This window comes from Pempheris klunzingeri, chromosome 9 (genome assembly GCF_042242105.1).
Source record: "Pempheris klunzingeri isolate RE-2024b chromosome 9, fPemKlu1.hap1, whole genome shotgun sequence".
In the NCBI taxonomy this organism is placed as follows: Eukaryota; Metazoa; Chordata; class Actinopteri; order Acropomatiformes; family Pempheridae; genus Pempheris; species Pempheris klunzingeri.
In genome coordinates this window covers 22,341,943-22,361,824 of record NC_092020.1, presented here as the reverse complement: position 1 = coordinate 22,361,824, position 19,882 = coordinate 22,341,943, and the positions used below count along the sequence as shown (strand labels likewise).

At 39.5% G+C, this 19,882-nt stretch overlaps 1 protein-coding gene across 2 annotated transcripts in view; it reads left to right on the top strand.

The window, feature by feature from the left end:
- Positions 1-17,909, top strand: part of ldb2a (LIM domain binding 2a) — an 86,381-nt gene extending 68,472 nt beyond the window's left edge. The window contains exons 5-9 of one of the 2 annotated variants that reach the window (XM_070836552.1): positions 1,804-1,887; positions 5,958-6,081; positions 8,225-8,278; positions 9,102-9,232; positions 15,968-17,909. In XM_070836552.1, coding sequence (XP_070692653.1) covers positions 1,804-1,887; positions 5,958-6,081; positions 8,225-8,278; positions 9,102-9,232; positions 15,968-16,198 — 624 coding nt within the window. In that variant the 3' untranslated portion in view covers positions 16,199-17,909. Of the gene's footprint in view, positions 1-1,803; positions 1,888-5,957; positions 6,082-8,224; positions 8,279-9,101; positions 9,239-15,967 lie in introns of both variants that reach the window. The other variant, XM_070836551.1, reaches the window with a different exon arrangement.
- Positions 17,910-19,882: the final 1,973 nt, after the last annotated feature.

The window sequence follows — 19,882 nt, the reverse complement described above, 5'->3', positions numbered from 1 at the left end:
ATACAACACAGCAAAGATGCGAGAGCTGCTAAAAACATTAATACAGTGAGCAGTCATACAATCTGCAGTCTACAAAGAGACACTAACGTATATATAGCATATGTTCTGCATTGGTTTTGTATACCACATCTCCAGGTGGGTAGTAAATAGGTCAGGTTGGATGCTAGATAAGTCTGTTTGGAAAATATAGTCTAGGAAAAGTACTCAATTTATCAAAAGTAAGTATTTGTTATGCTGACAAACAGCCCCTGTGATTGTTATATTCTTGTAAAATATATTATTAGATTATTATTACTGAAGCATTAATGTGGAAGCAACATTTTATTGTTTTGGTGGGTCAAGTTGGAGCTAAATTTAACTACGTTATATGCGGTTGGGTACTTCAATTCCCAACAATGGGTCATATTTTATAAGCTAATCATATTTTTTGTACGTAAAATTCAATATGCAAAGTAAATGCATCTCTCAAGTAAATGTAGAATAAAGTGTGCAGAAAGTATATAGTATGATGAGATGGCCCGAAATGGTTCAATGGATGTACTGTAGGTGCACACTGTTATTGTCTTCACTGTACAAACGTCTCATTTGGACCACTGCTGTGCATCTTAAATGCTAAATGTGTTCTCGAAGAGTTTGTACTCTGCTGTTTGTCTGTCTCTGGCCTTTTGAACTCAGTGTCTGTGTTGTCCCTGCACCATATGTGCCAGTATTTACTCGTGCAACTCCACAAATTGTTAATACATGGCTGCACCGGTGCTTGCCAAGACAAATTTTTGTACAGTATGTTTAGACTAATTCTACTTGATGAGTAAAGTAGTTCAGTTTCTGATGTTCTGCCAATAATGCACACTAATTCTATTCTCCTGTCACTCATGTTGGTCTGCTGACGGCACAGAAGAACTCTCTCTCTCTCGACTTTCTCCACACAGAGATGCGACTGGAGATAGAATTATGCATTTTTCATGAGGCGGTGAATGCAAGTGTGCTCACTGCTCCTCCTCAGTCTGGGCTATGTTTTGCTCTGTCAATACCTACAGCTTTTTATGATTTGACTGCTTATTCTTGGAGCGGCAAACAAGCTTAGTGAATAATCGTGTCTTCATGAGATTTTTTTTTCAATCAGATGTCGTCCTGTAATTGCTATCTTTGCTTCTTTTTTTTTTTGCTTTGTTCTTATTTAAGATGTATTCTTTACTCCTACACACGCTGTATAATCACAGGATTTCCATGCATTTTCGAATTTACAATCAATTTATTCAGAGCTGTTTTTTTTTTTTAACACATTTGAAGATCTTATGTGTGAATATGTCAACTGTTCATCATAAACAAAAACAAAAAGTAAAATATATGTAATGGAAGGCTGAGTTATATCTGCAGGTTTCCCATTATTAAACTGATTTTCTCTGCTGCCCAGCTCCACGTATACATACATGGAGCAACATCGTAAAATCCCGTACAGATATGAAATTGAAAATTGTGTGGAAATTTAAATGGAATGACAAAGTAATGTTGATTAAGTAGCTCACACTTTTAAAATAGTATCAAATGAAGCCCTGAACTGCTTCCATTCAGCTTCGTGGCACAACTGCAATAACAATGTTAAGTAGTTGCATTTGTGACTTGAGGGTGTGAATGTGTTGATTGTGCATATCCGATGAATGCCAATTAGCCTAATTGCCTGCAGATAATTAGTTTATTCATAGCCAGTTGAATGCAAACATAACAAGATATAGATATACAACATATATATCTTATGTTATACATGGATATTGTTCATTTTCACTTCTCTGCTGCTGACTTTAGGCACAAGACCCTCAGGTGCTGGAACAACTGTCCAAAAACATCACTCGCATGGGCTTGACCAACTTCACCCTCAACTACCTCAGGGTAAGGACTGTGTGTGTGTGTGTGTGTGTGTGTGTGTGTGACAATGTCTATGACTGTCATTTTGCTTTTGTTTTTGTTCTCAACTCCTCACACTTTAATGCACACGGAGGAACAATTCGTGTCCATTTTTAAATGTAATAATTCATGTTGCTCATATTTTTGAACTAAATGTGTCTAGAAAGCATAAAGATGTTTTTATTATGTAGAATATGCATGGCTTGTCATATTTAATATGTTCTTTGGCAAGAAAATGAAACATTTTACATTCACAGGTATATTCAGTGTTTGAATTTTCAAGTTTGACTTAAGTTTCATTTTCCAGATATGCCTTTCTACATAGTCACTCTTTATTTAATATAAATGTGACTGCTTTTCTCTGTCTTACTGGAATTGAAAGCTTATGTTGTTATTTATGTGCTGAACACGTTTTATGTCTCTGAGGCGTTTGAAACCTGAGTGTATAATTTCATGGCATCAAAAAAAAGCACTTATTTTATTTTCTCTTTTCTCTCTGCATATACATGTTTTTCTACCTGACCGCAGCAATATAATTTACAGAAATAGGAAGTATAAGCTGGCTGAATACATTAGTGATTATTTCACAGGGTTTTGTTTGTGTTTTTCAACGCCACAGTTGACTGACAGCTACGATTTCCAAATGGGAGAACAAGAGCGAGCAGGAGAGAGAAGAATTAATTGGATACAGAAAATTAGCATAACATTAATGAACGCTCCCTGTTGAGACTCATAATTGTGAAATGGCGCGCGAATCGGGGAACGGCACCTCCACTGCTTATAATAACTGAGTGAAGAAAGACAGAGAGGGAGAGAGGGAGCAGGGTGGCTGTTTTTGTTTTCCTATAACAGCGATTTTCTATACAGAAAGCAACAGTAACGCCATTGAAAGAGAAAACATATAATTCAAGTATCTGTAATTACACACTAAAGATTTTGCTTCTGCTCATTCTTTATTTTGGTGATTCAGATGGTCAGTGCTCAGCAAACCAAACAATGAAACAGGGGTCGTGCCTTGTTTTCTGCCTGCTGACAACATACGTTTTAATGGAAGAGGTTAAGTTATTTGTGTCCAAATCAGTTGTCGAAATGACTTGCATTGCCTCGGCGGTCTATACCTGAAATATTTCACATAAATCCTCATATGTCTGCTAAATTAGAAATTGGCTGGCTTTTCCCAGAACGCAATGTGGTTTTATTTTAAATGCTACAGAAAAAGTTCATCTTAATGAGGGATTTAACCTTCTTCTGAGGTTTTCTTTCATTTCAGCGATAATGAAATCATCGTAAACTACATAGATTATTTCACTAGTTTAAAAATAATGATATTCACTTTATTTAATTTGCATTTTAAGCATGTTAGTTCACCCAGATTGCCAGTTTCAAAAAAGCACCAAGAAGCAGAAATAAGAACTGAAGGCTCAGATTCAGTGTTTCATTGAGATTTTAGTTGCCTGTACAGCAGTTGTTCCCAACTTTTTTCTTCTTGTGGCCCTTAATACGAAGCAAGTGTGATTTTTCCTTAATTTACTGATTCATCTGGATGCCTTTTTGAGGCCTGATGAGATAACACCGTACAACATGTGACAAGATCAAAGCAAAGATTACAGAAAAGTCCGAAAATCCCCAGAGATCATCTCTTGATTCCTTTAGATTCATCTCGTGACCCATTCTTGGTCTCAACCCCCAGGTTGGGAACCACTCACTTTCGGTCACCATGTCGCACTCTTTGCAAATGATATTTTCCCCTACTGTTATCTTAGGATGTCGAGGTAAAATACACCCTTTTCCTCACATTAAACTGGTGATAATGTGTAAAGACCTTTCCCAGCGTTTATCTGTCCTTCCAAAAGAGACTGGCTGTTTCCTGGCTAAGGGGTTACAACCGGCCTTTCTCCAACTCTCACAAACACACTCTTTTTTTTTTTCATTTGGAGTATTTAAGCTTTTCCATGTATTGGAGCTGCCGGCTTCCTACTATTCAGCCTGAAAATAGCCCTTGTTTTCAGGCTGAGAGCCAGAGCTTGTTGGCTGAGCTGGGGAGGGATATTACTGTCAGGAGGGAACTATCAGAGGAGAACAAGGGATTAGTCTGCTACAGGGATGTTCACTTTACCTCGAGCTGCATGGCATCAAAACACTGCCGTCCTAACACAGGGAATGGCAGCAGACATTACTATGTTTATGTAGGGTAATTTGGTGTAAGCAGCCGAGCCTACAGATGTTAGAATGACTAGTTTGAAACCCAGGACCAGTGAACATCCCTGGGCTAATATCCATCATGCTAAAATATTCCTGCAAAGATTTCTGTCAGGTGATTTGTATAAAAGCATCCAAACCTGCTTAACACATCGCAGCAAATGATACAGACACACTGCACATGATGCACGTTCTCCTTCAAAGTTTTTTCCTTGTTTTTTTTTTTTTTTTTTTAAATCTCCACGTAGCTAAACAGTACAGCTGAAGACAAGATGAGCATGTTGATTAGAATTGACATCAGAAATGTAGAGGTGGTGGGATGCTGAAGGTCAGATGAGATCATTTGAGCATGCAGTGAATGATTAACAGTCTCCTTTCTCTGAGTAACGACTATCGAGGTGACCTTGAGCAACTTAGTGATCCTACGCCCACTGTCACCCCAGTCATTTGTGATCTCACGTCACACTTAGATGCAGAAACGCTAACAGCAGCTACACTGACTGCTTACTGTAGCTAAAACAAGAAATTCATATAAGAAATTTAAGCAAATTCCCTAGAAATTACTTATAAGTGACAAAGCGCTCTAGTGGCCATAGGAATTTTGACTTTTGTCCATCAACAGCATGTAGTGTGATGTTGTTATAGAGCCCCAATGGGGAATGGATTGGTCAGTGAAAATAACCCTATGAATAACCTCTAACCCTAACTAAGTCTTCTTTGTGCCTAAACTTAACCAACACAACCAACTATAGCAACATCAGATCTGAAAACATTTAATTTTGAGGGCGGTCTTTGAACGAAAACTATCTTGAAAGCTTGTGCTGCTTTAAAAAAAAGATGCTGTGGGTGTAAGGGACTGGGAGAGGTGGTGTTTTATGTCTTTCCACATTACTCATGCAAGACATGCAAGCTTCTTGCTAACATGGAAGAACAAAGATGCAGGTCTGCTCTGCTTCTTTATTGTCTATGAATTTTCTGGAAAGCATCAGTTGTTGATATTTTCCATCATAAAACATGGTGTTGCTCCAAAAAAGCACAATGGTCAAATTTCAGGGAGAAAAGAAAACTGTTTTAGCCAGTTAGTGGAAAAAGACAGGCAGGTTGCCTGGAGTTTGATCCCAATTTTATCCTGTGGTTAGTCCAGCAATAAGACAGCCTTATAACTGTCCAATCACTGTCCTCTGACTGCACCAAACAGCATTTGGATGCTCACTACTATTAAAAAAGGGGGACTGGCCATCTCTTAATGTTACCCAGATGTTATCTGGATAAGCTAGGCTTAATGTATTTAAGATGACAGGCTGACCCCTGGTTCCTCCCACTGCAGATCACCAGAGATTTACAGTTTTCTCCAGACTGAACATTGTACTTAAGGTCTTTTAACTGAAGAATATTGTTGGAGAGCAGTGTGGGAACGAGGGCCTGTTCTGTGCGTCCGTTGTGGTGAAGAAAGGAAGAGTTAGATAAATGTGTGTGCTCGCGAACGTGTGTATTCACGCGTAAATGTGTCATACACATTTTGTTGTACACAGCTCGGCAAAGGCTGCTCATATTAAAATGTATCCTGCTGCCCATCTTCCTCTCCCTTCTTGTGCTCCTCTCGAAAGCACTTGACAATAAACCTGTTTTTTAAAGGTACTTTATTAATAGCGTCTATAAAAAGTAGATTTACTGAGCAATCAATCACTCAAAGTCAGACTGTGGTGATTAATTGAGCAACAAACTGTGTTTTTATGGATGTTGTTTTGCTTTACCTTGATAAGAGGCTGCAGCGGTGGAAGGGACACTGTTCTCTCATCAGATGTTACATAAATCTGCTTTAACCGAGCGTGTGGTTTGTCCCGTTGTGTCTGCAGTTGTGTGTAATCCTGGAGCCCATGCAGGAGCTCATGTCAAGGCACAAGACCTACAACCTCAGCCCCCGGGACTGTCTCAAGACATGCCTGTTCCAAAAATGGCAGAGAATGGTAGCCCCACCAGGTAACTATTTACTACCTACTGCTCAAACACATCTTTGCTGTCCATAAACCTGTTCAGAGTGCTTTTTGGATAGCTTTTTTTTTTTCTTTTCTTAAAAACTAGAACTCAATTATAAAAAGAGCTCTGGTTTTCTTTCAGCAAAGTTTCCAGATAACTCCAGATTAACTTGCTTCTCTGATCAAGCCCTAATGAAATGAAATGCCCAAAATAGCATCAAAGTCTACTTTGAATAAATGACAAGAGAAAATCTTTTACATTTCTTAAAATGTTGATGATGTAGTCTTAAGTGTTAGTCATTTCCTCTGCTGAGGTTTAAGTGACTTCCTTTCCTCCCTTTCCGTAAAAAAAAAAACAGCTTTTAATTCTGCACTATCACTCACTTTTTAGGAATATGAATATTTTTCTCTCAGTGTGTTTTTATTGCATCATTTATGTTTCCAAATTTGCCATTATATGTGTTAATCCTTTAAATATGTTTTGCCTGTCAGGTATGTGAAATTAATCAGAATTCAGGGCTGCCTCCTGAATCTCAACCTCGCCAATCTTAACGGGCCTCTCAGCTTTCTATGATTGATGTTTTAAGGGTGGTTTCTGAAAAGTACCAGGCTTAAATTGGCTGTGCGGTCTTAAGCTGGAGAGAAAGAATAAGCTGAGTTTTTTGGACACATCGGAGTGGCTGCAAATTACAGCAATGCTAAGCGAGGCGTGACGAGATGTCTTTAAAAACCAACACCAGTCAAAAAGCCTTTGACTCAGACCTGTGTAACTTTAATTAAGAGTGCCGGGTGTAATCAGACTAGTAGATCCAGCTCCCCGGCCAGCGGCTCCCCAGTGTCGAGTCAACGACGTTCTTCAAAGAAAAGACAAACAGAGAGAAAAAAATACATGGAAAGCATTTTATGAATGTAAAGTCTGAAGGAGAAAAAGGCTCTCGTATTGATGGTTAATTGCACACATAGAAGGGGAACACAGTTTGATATGAAACCCTATATGGGTGATATTATGTACTGTATAGCATGAGTGTCTTTATGAGTAACAGCGTAATGTGTAATGTATGATACAATATGCAGCTTGAGTTTGATTTGTGCTAGTTTTGGATCCACAAGTTGCTTGATGGTAACCTTTTGAAATATGAAATCTAATGAAACTAATGCTGCCTTTCATTCAGGCCTCCCCTCACTGTGTTTTACAATTTAAAAAGACCTTTTTTTTCAGGGTCATGTCATGTCATCTGTCTATATTTTGACATGAAGTTTGCCTGGACTTTGCAGTTTAGCTGGGATTGCGGTTTTCCTTATTAGTGGCACGTTATTCCCCTTTTCCTGCGATTCTTCTCTAGCTTGGAAACTGGTTGGGATTTCGCCAGGAAGGAAGCCGCAGGCGCATTTATGCTCTGATAAGTCCTTTTGGTGGAAATGGAAGTGAATTTAGTGCGTCACCAGTTTAGCATCGAAGGAAACCGGTCGGATAACAGAAATGATTGTCTCTGACAATAGGCCCGCTTTTTTTTGCACACACGTCTGTCAAAGTCAGGAATCAAAAGAGAAAAGATTCTGGTAAAAATCCCACTTATTGTTTTATGTCTGATTTACACTTTCAGTTTTGTTTGTGTCATGAGTCGCTGGTTGTTGTAACTGAATATGAAAGCATCTCCCTTGGTGTGATTAGTAAGAACCTCAAAAAAATGTATTTCATTTTCAGGCATCTGTTTGAAGATCACAGCTTTGTTATCTTGTCTCTCTTGAGATTAAAAGGAATGATGTTTTGTTACAAATGTTGCCAGAATTTGCAAAATCATGTATTCATAAATTATGCACTACATGAATTAGTTTGTAAATACTAGAAACACCCAGATCTCTATTTAACCTGTGTCATTACTTTGTATCTTTATAATAATAATGATTTCAGTTGTGATTTAATTGCACCTTTAATAATTATATCTAGCTCACAATTGGAAAAACATCTCTCATCTAAGCCCAAGTTCCCCAGTCGTGTTAAGTAGCACCTGTATGCCATTGAATGTTCAATTATTTCCCTTCCTTTTCTCTGTCGTCATCTCTCGTCTCATACTGTCTTAAATTGTTTAAGAGATTATTCAGTCACCTTAATGAAAGAATAAAACTCATTTTGGCTCCGGTTTCAGCTGGACATCCACAGAACTTCAAAACGGAAATATTTCCCACAAATCACAAAAAAGGTATCTCGTCTCTTAAGTTATCAATTGTCTGACGTTGAATGAGGAAGTGGCGTTCTGCTGCTCACTGGAATGACCTGAAATACATGTTTGTGTGCAAGTTCACCATGGATGCTCAGCTGCATGCACTAATACCTGTAATATAACAAATGCAGGTTGTGCCAGATTAGTGCATGTGACAGAAAACTGAAGCGCTGGCTAAAACGTAATGATTAAAACCACAACACACTCGTGCTCAGCAGATCGAATCTATAATAATGCAACAAGAGTGGTTTACAGTATAACAGCATTTTCAGTAAGACAACCATGAATGTGCTTTCTGCCTCAGCAGAGCAGTTATAATCTGGCTCACGCCAATGAGGAACATCGCAATCGGTGCAGTGCCGAAATCATTAACAAATTTACATTACATTGAGCATCGGGGTCCATTGTTGAGCATTTATGCAAATGAAAGGGGTTCTTTCTTACTAGTGCATGTCTTGGGAGATGTTAACGCTCATGCGGTTTCACCTCTGAAGAAAACAAAGCATGGATCATTGTAGACTAGTTGCTCTTGTCTCTGTAACATGTGCTCTTGCGTGTGTGAGTGAGTGTGTGTGTGTGTGTGTGCCCTTTGCATGCATGTATCCAGGAATTTTATCCAATTTTGTGAGTGTAAGCATATCTAAATATATGTGCACGCCTTTTTGTCTCTACATATTATGTTGCCTGTCCGAGCCTCTGCTGTATGACCTTAGACACGCTCAGCACACATCACCACACCTTGTCTCCGTCAGTATGCATTATGTTTTTGGTCCTCTGTTTCTCTTTGCTGGTCGCGCCAAAGCTGAGCCTGCCCGACAGACAACCACGAAGAGGAGGAAACGGAAGAACTCGGCCAGCAGCGCCAACAGCAGCGTGGGCACCACCGCAGGCAAGAAACGCAGCCCAGCCACCAACTTCAGCCTCTCCAGTCAGGTACCTGTAAGCATCAGCTCCTCTCGGTTTGCCACCTCTTTTATTTTATTCTCTGACCCCACATGCATGTTTGCAGTGTTAGACACAGGCACAAGATATTCCTTATGGTATTGCAGCTATTAGGTTTAATGTATTTGCATAAAGGAGAAAAAAAACACCAGGAGGAGTGGGTAGAAAAGAAACTCATACCTGTGCAGTGTGACAAAGAAACCTCGTGGGATTTGTATGTAAACACCTCACTCCAAAAGACAAAGAGAAAATACATCAAATATCATACAGAGTGACACAACCGACATTAGAATCACCAAGAACAGCTAATAACAGCGTATAAACAACAAGTAAAGGTGAATAAGCGCGTTCCTTTGCTGTAGCTACTTCCCTACTTTTCTTCTACAGTACACTCAATGCACTTCAGTATGTATATGTTAAAAAAAGACCCAACTGACCCCGTTGCTCAACCAAGTGTCTGTAGCCTAGAGGTTTGGAAAAAAAAGGGGGCTTGAATTACAGGACCAAATGGGAAAATGTGGGTGGGTCTCTCAGCCACCACTGTTGAAAATGCCCTTGACCATCCATGGCGCTGAGCTCACATCTGCCCAGAGGACTGGTAGCAGAGTTTGCCTGCATTCAGATGCTCTGCATTTTCTAGAACCCTCTGAATGTAGAGAGCGGCTGTGAGAGAGCGGCTGTGAAAGAGCGCCGGACAAATACTGGTTACGATAAAGCAACTGAAAAAGCTTCGTATGTAGTTCAACTGCAGCCACTTCCTGTGACATCTGGTCATTTAGCGGCAGCACCTGGTGAACGGTTTGTGATGAATTTGCTGTGGTCAGAGTGACAGATCTGTACGCTCTGCTGCTCCAGCGATGCTGTTTTGTTGCCTGCAGTGAAGACGTGGGTGATACCAGGTCATTGGAACTAGGGCTCGCCCATTGGGATTTTAGAAGCCAATACTAATGTATGAGAGTAAAAACTGTATGTCAGACAATGAAAATATCAATATCAGACCTAATGTCTGATATTGATATTTTCATTGTCAGATTATATCTGATAATTTTATTCAACAATGTACAATTATTGTAACAGCAACAGTAAGTGCAACACATTAATAATATATTTTGAACAGTTAATTTTAATTGATGTGCTGCACAGATAGCATATAGCTAACCCCATCGCAAAAGTATGCATCTTATAACAGGATAAAAAATGTGCAACGATGACAATTTTAGTTGTATTTTGTGTCTGTAAGTTTGATTAATTATTTTTGTGACAAAGAGAATTTACTTTTATCCAAATCTTGTAGTGATGGAAAGATTTTTAAAACATACTGTAGATATGGAACAGTAAAATGCGAATATTTCAATTAGTTAAAGGATTATTTTATTATCTTTGCACTGTAGGAGACCCCATCACATTTCTTCAGTTGTAGGACAATTCTGAAACACATAGCTCCCTGAAATTAGAAAAAAACAAACTACTAACCCACAAACTACTTTAGTGAACAGTTTAACAAATCAGCAGTGGACTATGTGAGTCCAAGAAACAAAAACACACAACTGGTCTGTATTGCTCTAACAGTATCATTCGGGAAAAGTAACCCGGATGAAGTCAAGTTTAAAAATATCCAGCCCTGTGACTCGTGTGCGTACGGTGTTTCAGGATTTGAACGTCTGATTTTGCTACATGTCTCCATAACAAGCCACTTGACACAGTTAGAGGTTAAATAGCCTCTTAAACAGCTGAGTATCACACCACAAGCCCGGCGCTCCCCTCGAGGATTTTATGCTGTTGTGAGTGTGTTGTCTGCAGAGGCTCCAGTTGTTTTTACCTATTCCATACAGTACACCGCTCATTACACACATACTGTATTGTATTTACACTACTGGATCCACTTTACTATTCTGAAGCCACGCTGGTGCAGCACACTGGTGTTTTTGAATACAGCTGATAGGACAGGACTAACACAGGACTAACTCTGCCTAAGGGGAAATTTAGTGTGCTGATGCTCTTCTGTGCTCACGGCGTGTACAGTAAAGCAACCCTGTCACCCAAAAATGACATTTCTATACTACTAATTAGTTTTCTTTCTGATGTTTTGAAAGAAAACATAATTCCTGCCTTGATTATTTTACCCCTGCAGCTGTAATGTATGAAGTGTACAGGACTTAAGCACTGGACACAAGCATGAGGTGTTGCTGTGTGTTGCTAGGCCTAATAAGCAAAGGTGCTTGAAGGTTACAGAAAGATTGGAATTTCAGTCTCTTTTGAAGACACAATCTTTTTTAAACCTTCAATCGAGCGCTTTGTGCCCCAAACCTGACAGAAAAAAGTTTGAACATGCTTTAGTTGCTATAAGCAGGAGCTTATACCAACTAACTTAGGTGCAAGAGTGGGTGTTGTCACAAAAAGAAATACAGCACATTGTCAGTGGGCATGTTTTGAGACTTAGCAAATAAGTTAATTGAAAATGTAATCAGAGCACCATCACATTTCTTTCACTCAAAACATGCATTCTATATAAATGTACTCTCTAGGAGACATTGTAGAAGTTGTAGAAGCTCCACATTTTAACAGAAAGTGGACTTGTTTCTCCAATTTCCCTGAAAAACTTAATATTCCTGACATTTTTACAGTATGTCTAAATAAGGAACACTGTTTCTTTCACCTACACTCCTACACACACACACACACACACACACACACACACTGTACTGTCCCTTTTATTTTCTGTCCCATGGTTAGCTGTCTCGTCATTTTTCGAGATTTGTTGTCCTCGCTCTCTTCTTTATCCTCCTCCTCTCCGTCTCACACATATATAATGTGCATCACGCACACATATACACACAGGGTGTGCAATTGTTTTCTCTCAAGAAGGCAGTTTGGCTGTGTGCCAGCTCTCATTATCACCGATATCTGTATACACTGTCCACCCCCAGCCCCTTCCTCCATCACATGCACACGCTCTACACCATCATCACCACCACCACCTAACCCCCCCCTCACTCTCACACACATCACCCATACCACTCATGCCGTGCATTCACACGCCTCCTAAAGATTGGCAGCGTGGCTGGTTACATGCTGGTTACATATGTTGCGCGCCTGCTGTCTTTGTCTGAGAAGTTGTTCGTTTGTGGCTGAGCACAAGCCTACGTGAGCCCAATGACAATAAGGAGTGGACCCTCGCAAGGGGAAGGGGAAGGGGGTGGGGGGGGTTACCAGCGGCTGGAGGAGAGGAGGTGTAGGGGGAAGGAGGGTGGGAAGGGTGGAGAGGGTAGTGGGGGTGACTGGAGGGGGGGGGGGTCGCTCATAGAATGAGCAACACTGACCTCTAGTGGCCTGAATTTAGTGTTTAACACGTGTTGTTCTTTTTACCGAGCTGCACTCTTACAGCAGGTTTTGCACATATTTTCACGCTCCGTGTATTTAAAGCAAGTAAATGAAATATTATGGACTAAGCCGGTAATTAACTATCCTTTCACTCTAAATCAAATTGGTAGACTATGGATTGAAGGTGATTTGAGGATTCCATTTACTATGTTTACATTGAACCAAGAAGGAGTGGTACACATGTGGCATGTGCAAAAAAAAAAAAAAGCTCAGTGAAATTTAATACAAATATTATGACTCAAATCAGGTTTCATGTGGTGACAACATTTCATTATGAGTTTTTATTTGAAGGCCTGAGGTATGAAACCATGGTAATATACTATATTTTTTTCTTATTGTCAACAAATCATCGAACCCAAATCATTAAAACCCACTAACAATTAATTAGTGTGGCTAACAAGTCTTGTCTGCATATCCAAGGCTTGTTCCTTTGTGCCACAGAGCTCCATTGTTGTCAGAAACTATTTAAAAACACATAAATGAGCCACACTGGTGCACTGGGTGACGTGTTCTTTCATCATTAATACGAACAGGGAAGCTGCAGTTTATGTTGAGTTGATCCCACGCAAACACCATCCTCCTGCAGGAAGTACTCACCAGAGCCCCAAATGTGTATTAATTCACCACTGAAAATAGTCCCCAACAAATGCACAATGTACTTCTGTGTGAGTAACATTAGCTAAAAACTACGAACAGGCCCAGTTTGTTCACGGGATTTATTGACAATGAGAAAAATGTAGAATATCACCAGTTTTGCCCTCTAAAGTTTTTTATGATGTTGGCATGAAGACAAAATCAGAGCAGTAAAATAAGTAGAGAACAATATTTAAACTGTAAATTCTGTCTGCCTTTTTCTAAATTTGACTACAGAAAGAAACTTGTGTGCATCTAAACTTTGTTAGAATCATTTTTTTAAAATGTATTGTCTATTTCAAACAGTTTTTGTTGTCCTTGCTACATGTCTTCTTCAAATTCCCACTTGTTGTCTTGGGGGCCTGACGAGTAAATATGTCCAAGCTACTCGCTGCTAATCCTTGCAGAAATATGCTAATGACTCTCCTCGGTGAATGAAGGGAACAGGGAGGTGCTCATCGCTGCGTCACCCCATTCAAAGCCTCTCCGCTTAGCAAGTGCTAAAGCTAACTCTTAACGAGATGAGTAGACAGTATTAATTAGCTCACAATTAGCACTCCCCAGTCTCAGACTAGCCACCAGCTGTTATCATCTGAGGGTTTTTTTTTTTTTTTTTTTGGCCCAAAATTGGCCAGAGGTAGGTTGACAGGCCTCCTCACAGGAACAGATGGTGAATGCAAGGCTTGTTGGCAATCAGCACCTTTTTAGCTAATGACTTAATTAGCTATGCAAATTGACAAATCAGTGTGGATATTGTCATTTAGTTGAAAAGCTCACCTAAATTAATTAGCCTGATTAAGGCATAGTGGGGTGTAGAAGTGGTCTAGGGGGGTTTCGGGTATGGCTTGGATAAATAAACTGTCTCTCCTCATCCGTGCTCTTCATCCAAGTGTGTGTGTTGAGTTTTGGGTGGGGGGGGGGTGAAGTGTGCTTTAAGTTTTCTAGTTTTGTTTGTATGTCTACGTGCTGGATGTGTGTTTGTTCTGTGCCTGTTTGTTTATCTCTGTTGGATTTTTTTGCGCAGGTCTTGGTTAGTGTGTGATTGCTTGCGCGTGTGTGTGTGTGTGTGTGTGTGTGTGTGTGTGTGTTGTGTACAATACAGAGGGTTAATCTGAGTTTACATTCAAGCACTGATTGTGTGCTAAAGTGTGATTGTACAGTAAGATAATCTGGGTTTGTGTGTCACTGCATGTTTGTCTGCGCTCTGTTTGTGTGTGTGTGTGTGTGTGTGTGTGTGTGTGTCTTGCGTAGGAGATGGCTGAGAAGAGCGAGATCTCCCAAGCCAGGCAGCGTTGACACACATGGCCAGTGAAGCGTGCGCTCCATTTAACTGTACAGCTTCTTCCCAGGTTACAGTGGGTGGCGCTGGGGCTCGCCAGCAGGGAGACGCTTAGCCAGTCAAAGGAAGATGAGATTCACTTACTCAGCACACACCAATAAAATTCTGATGATTGATCTGATTCAGAGTTCATGGATCGACGTTTGAATTCACAAATCACACCCCAGTGATTATTCCAGAACAAAATCAGATTCACTTTGCTCATGAAGTGCTTGAAGAATTTGCCCTGAAAGATGGGATAAAACAAGCAGACACCGTAACATCCCCTTCTGAAGAATCATTAGGATTCCTTCACATCGCGATGGTCACAGATAGTGGTGGATAATGGATAAATCTCTGTCCTTCCCTTTCTTGACCTGCTATGAGAGGGCCACCTCTCTGAAATATGTCTTACATGATGAGTATTGATTGGGGCGGGTACAGAGCACTGAGAGAATCCGCTTTGTGTTCGGGAAAGTTTCATTTGCACCTTATGGATGGGTTCACTGGATACATCAGCGTCTGTCCTAAACACACACACAAACTCCTACTGTTATTCCGTCGCAAGCAGGGGGTCTGTGGTGAAGCAGGCAAATACTCGCTTCCCATCGCGGGGGGGTTTGGGTGTTCCTCGTTCAGTTGGGGAACAGAGAACTTGGTTAACACGCACACAAACATCAGCAACTGTAAACACATATGCATTAATGTCTTCTCTGGTGATTTCCCACTCAATTCAGCATGTTAATTTTAAATCACCCCGAGGCTAAATGTGGACGATCGTGCACAAAACTAAAAAAAAAACATTACAGATGTCTGTGTACAAATTGATTATGTTTGTATACCAGTTTTAAAACTGAGTTGAAAACTTTATATAAAACTGGCAAGGTAAAGTAAAAAGGGTTTAGTATAGAAAGAAGCAAACAAATTCAACAAGAAGAAAACATGTATGTATTTACTTTTAAGAATGTGTCTGTTTCCTTCATGTAGTCTGGCTAGCAATAAGATAAAACTGAACACATTTTAAAAGCCAACTGAGAGGATTTTTAGGGCTAAATGGTAGAGAGCACTGTGTAACACAAAAGATATTGTTTGCATTTTTTTTTAGTAAGGATACATTTTTGTTTTTTGAGAAATCCATTCAAAATCTAATTGGATAAACTATAAATTTAAGATGATCTCGCAAAAAACATGATACACAACAATGGTATTGTATGTTAATGCCAATATCCAGTGAGTGTAAAAGCGTGCCTTTTAGTAACACAACTATGAGCGTAACAAAACAAGGAACTTGTGCTTGAACTTGATCTTTGTAAAAAGTTAGCCTCCGCAAACAAGAACATTCGTAATTTCCTTTCTTTTCCGTTTGTAAATTTGCTCTCCCTGTCTCTCTCCAGGACGTGATGGTGGTGGGCGAGCCAACCCTGATGGGTGGCGAGTTCGGCGACGAGGATGAGCGTCTGATCACTCGTCTGGAGAACACGCAGTACGACGCCACCAACGGCCTGGACGATGAGGACGACTTCAACAGCTCCCCGGCTCTGGGCAACAACGCCCCCTGGAGCAGCAAACCGCCTGCCGCCCAGGACAGCAAGCCCGAGAGCACGGCGCCCCAGCCCTCACAGTAAAACAAAAGAAGAAGAAGAAAACGACAGATCTTTGACTCCACGTGGACTGGACTTTCTAACCTCTCCCCTTCCCCTGAGGGCAGTGCTTCTACTCCTCATAACATTGTACTGAATCAGAACCCCCATCTCCAAACTCACCACTGGCAAGTCCAGCCAAAATATGTCCGCTCTGGACATTTTCTTCTTCTCTGAATCACTGTAACATCTTGGAGAACACTGAGAACTGGCAGCATTGCACAGCAATATCCATATGTCAAAGACAACAAATGCATACGAGCCGTATGCAACTGTAATGTAAAAATAGAAAGACGTCAGCATTTTTTTTCAGTGGAAAATTGCGGATCAAATTCTCCTTGTGGGACCCTCAGATACAAACCTCTCGTCTAGTGGAATACTACAGTTGTGATTGGTTGACCTGCAGGTCACAAGTCATCATGCTGACAGTAGACAGTGGGGGGGGGGGAAGAAGAAGAAGAAAAATAACAAACAAAATGTCTGAAAAAGATGGCAAGCTCAACGCGGAGAGGGCGAGGTGTTTTTTTAACAGCCAATGGAAGCATCCAACCACATTGGCAACAAATGAAACATTGTTTGAGGCAATTGCATTTTTATTGGAAATTCAGTTGGCTGTTGGTTTGTTTCTGCAGTTTATTTCCATTTCCAATTGAGAGGAAATAAAAGTTCTCTACCGCTATGGACTCCTTTCAAACGAGGGAAAATCGTGTCCTAGGATTGTTTTTCCACTTTACTGCGGTCGTCACAGATTGTGATTCCATGCAAACCAGTTTGATTGTGTTCGTAGTCTATTGGTATTTTGCTTCTCTCAGAATCCTTTGCAATCACGTTGTAATTTTGCCGATCAGTATGTGAACTTTGCCGACACGCATTGATGCATTAATGTTGATTTTTTTTTTTTTCCCTCCTCAAAAAATTTGACTTCTTTCCCTTTAACGACCTACTCCCAAACTGATACTGAAGCCTTTTCCTGCATGATTTTATAGGATTTTTATTTTGTTTGATATATGTACTTTTTAAAAACACATCAATCTGATTTTTCCTTTTGGGTTCATCAGTTTGGGAACACTGTTACAAGGTTTGTAGCTCTGTAAATAGAGGTGGAATCTATTTTGTCCACTGTAAATCAGCCACTGAGACCAGTTTGGATATGGCAGCTGTTTTGTTTTGTACAGGAGGTTCAGATTTCTGTAGGGTGGTTTGGATGGAAGCCGGTTGGCCTCAAACTCTCAAATGTTTCTCCGTCCTCTTTAGCTAGTGCAGAACCAAAGCCACAAAGTTAACAAACAGCCACACGGTCACATAATCATATTTCTTGTATATTCTGTGACATAAGAAGAAAACGATTTTACATTTTAAAAACAGCACACAGATACAATCCCACCCACCCCACAGAAATGGTTTGAGATCCCTGTATTTGTGTTCGCAATTGTTCTTTAATCTTAAATTGAATTGATATTATATCCCTGATCTCTTTTGTTGGACTTTTCTTTGAAAATGGGCAAGAAGACAACAGCCGATGTCTTTATACAATTGGATCTTATGGGTATTTATTTGTGCATTTGTAAGGAAGCTAACACATTTCTAAATATGTTTGAGCCTAGTATTATTAGACACCATTTGTACATTATATAGCAGAGGTGTTCAGTGTCATATCTGATGTCTGGTATGTATGCTTTACCATTATGTGTGCCAATAAACCGTGCTTACAAAAGAGTTGAATTTGGTTTGGTTACGTGCACCGTGTGTGCATGAAGCATCTGTTTTATCTGGATATTTACTCTCAAATAATAACTCTTATTAGTATCCCGCCATATCTGTTGAGGAAAAACAGCTGAAAGCTCCTGAACAGCTGTTAAGTGCGCGTTACGGTGAGACTTTCTTGTCAGCTGGAAAATTTGATCTGTTTGTAGGAAAAAAGCATCAAATCTTTTTGGGAACAGTTTCATTCCCACCTTTATCTTTAAAGACAAAACCCTAAATTACATTTCTGGACTGAAATTGTTGTTTTGTGTCATGTTTTTCTTTTGGGAAATTACATCCAAATATTCACTGAGTCGTTGATGAAGTCTAATAGCAGAAAACAATTATGTGGGAAAAAAACAAAGAGAAAAAAAAAATTAGCAAACACTCTTTTCCAGAGCTGCCATTTTCTGCATAAGGAGCATAAGCATAAGAGAAAGATAGACCAGAATGCATTGCGGCCATGAGACCATCATCTTAAACATGCTCCAGTATTCAAACTCTGCACCCATACATCCACTTTTGATTAAAAGCTTCATGCACCTTCTCCCCTGCTCCGCTGAGGTTTTAAAAAGCATTCTGGGAAATGTAGGAAATCACTACATGGTGAATATGTTTAAACAACTGTCTCTACATCACAAAATAAGTCTAAGCATATATCCTATGCCTATGCAGTCATGTCCTTAAAGACAGATACTGTTCGTCACTAGGTTGGTTGTATTTATGTACTGTATACAAGTATAAATTTGAGTTACTTTTTCTATGTTTACTCTTCTTTTCAGAAGGAAATGTTCTTTCTTCGTCACTACAATAATTTGACAGCTTTAGTCACTAATTACTTTACAAATTAAGATTTTTGCACAAGAAACAGAGCCGACACGATAAGTCAATTAATTGCTCGATAGAAAATTAACTGGTAACTGAGGAGGATTTACTGCTTTAATTGTTCAATTGATTTATAATATTTTTTATTCAGGTTTGCATTGTTGGTTGGACAAAAGAAACATTGACAGGGTTTTACTTTGGGCTCTAAGTCGCTTTGTGGCAGCATCTTTTCTTTTGTTTTACAAACAAAAAAAAAATCAATCAATTAATGGAGGAAATAATCAGCAGATAAACCCAGGATGAAAATTATTGTCACTTGCCGTTCTATATAAAGTGGCTCAAAATAAGCTCCACCTCAACCAGCTACAACAGTAAAATCCTGCTTTTACATTAATGCATGAGTAATAATCTAATGATGAATATGAGTATATATGACGTGTGCCTGAGTACTTTTTGTACTGTGTGTGTACTACATCAGATTAGTAGGAATGGGCTTCGTGCTGTTGTTGGGTAGACTTTAAATCCAGGACAATATGGTGGAACTCTGGCGGCACCAAGTGTTAAAAATAGAGTACTGCAATAACATTTAATTCTGCAAACACGTTTTTTGTTTTGTTATTTTGTTCTTTCAAAATAGTGACACTAGGAACATGTATGAAACATTACATAAAATACACACATGTGCCAATATACTGTATGGATGTTCTTACTTTACTATTTGTGCCATTTTCATTCAGCTCTTGGCAACAATAAATTAAGGTTTATAATGATCCCTATCGTTATTATGTATTAATAACAATTATAAATATCTGATTCACTGCTTAACAACTTAAACAAATGAGCACAACCTCCCTGTCCCATATAACAAATGCCAGTGAAATATAGGCCCACGTCATAAGGTGTACAAAAGAAAAGCTGATTACATTTTAGGTGAGAGCAGAATTAGTACGTACCAAAAAAAGTCTTTATGATTTTCACAACCTTTGTATTCATTGGGGATGAATTTAGGTCCACTGTTTGGGCTTTTTTGTGGATACCATTGCTTTTTATGCGTGCATTTGGCTTTATGAATGTGAAATTTTAGCAAATAAATAACAATAT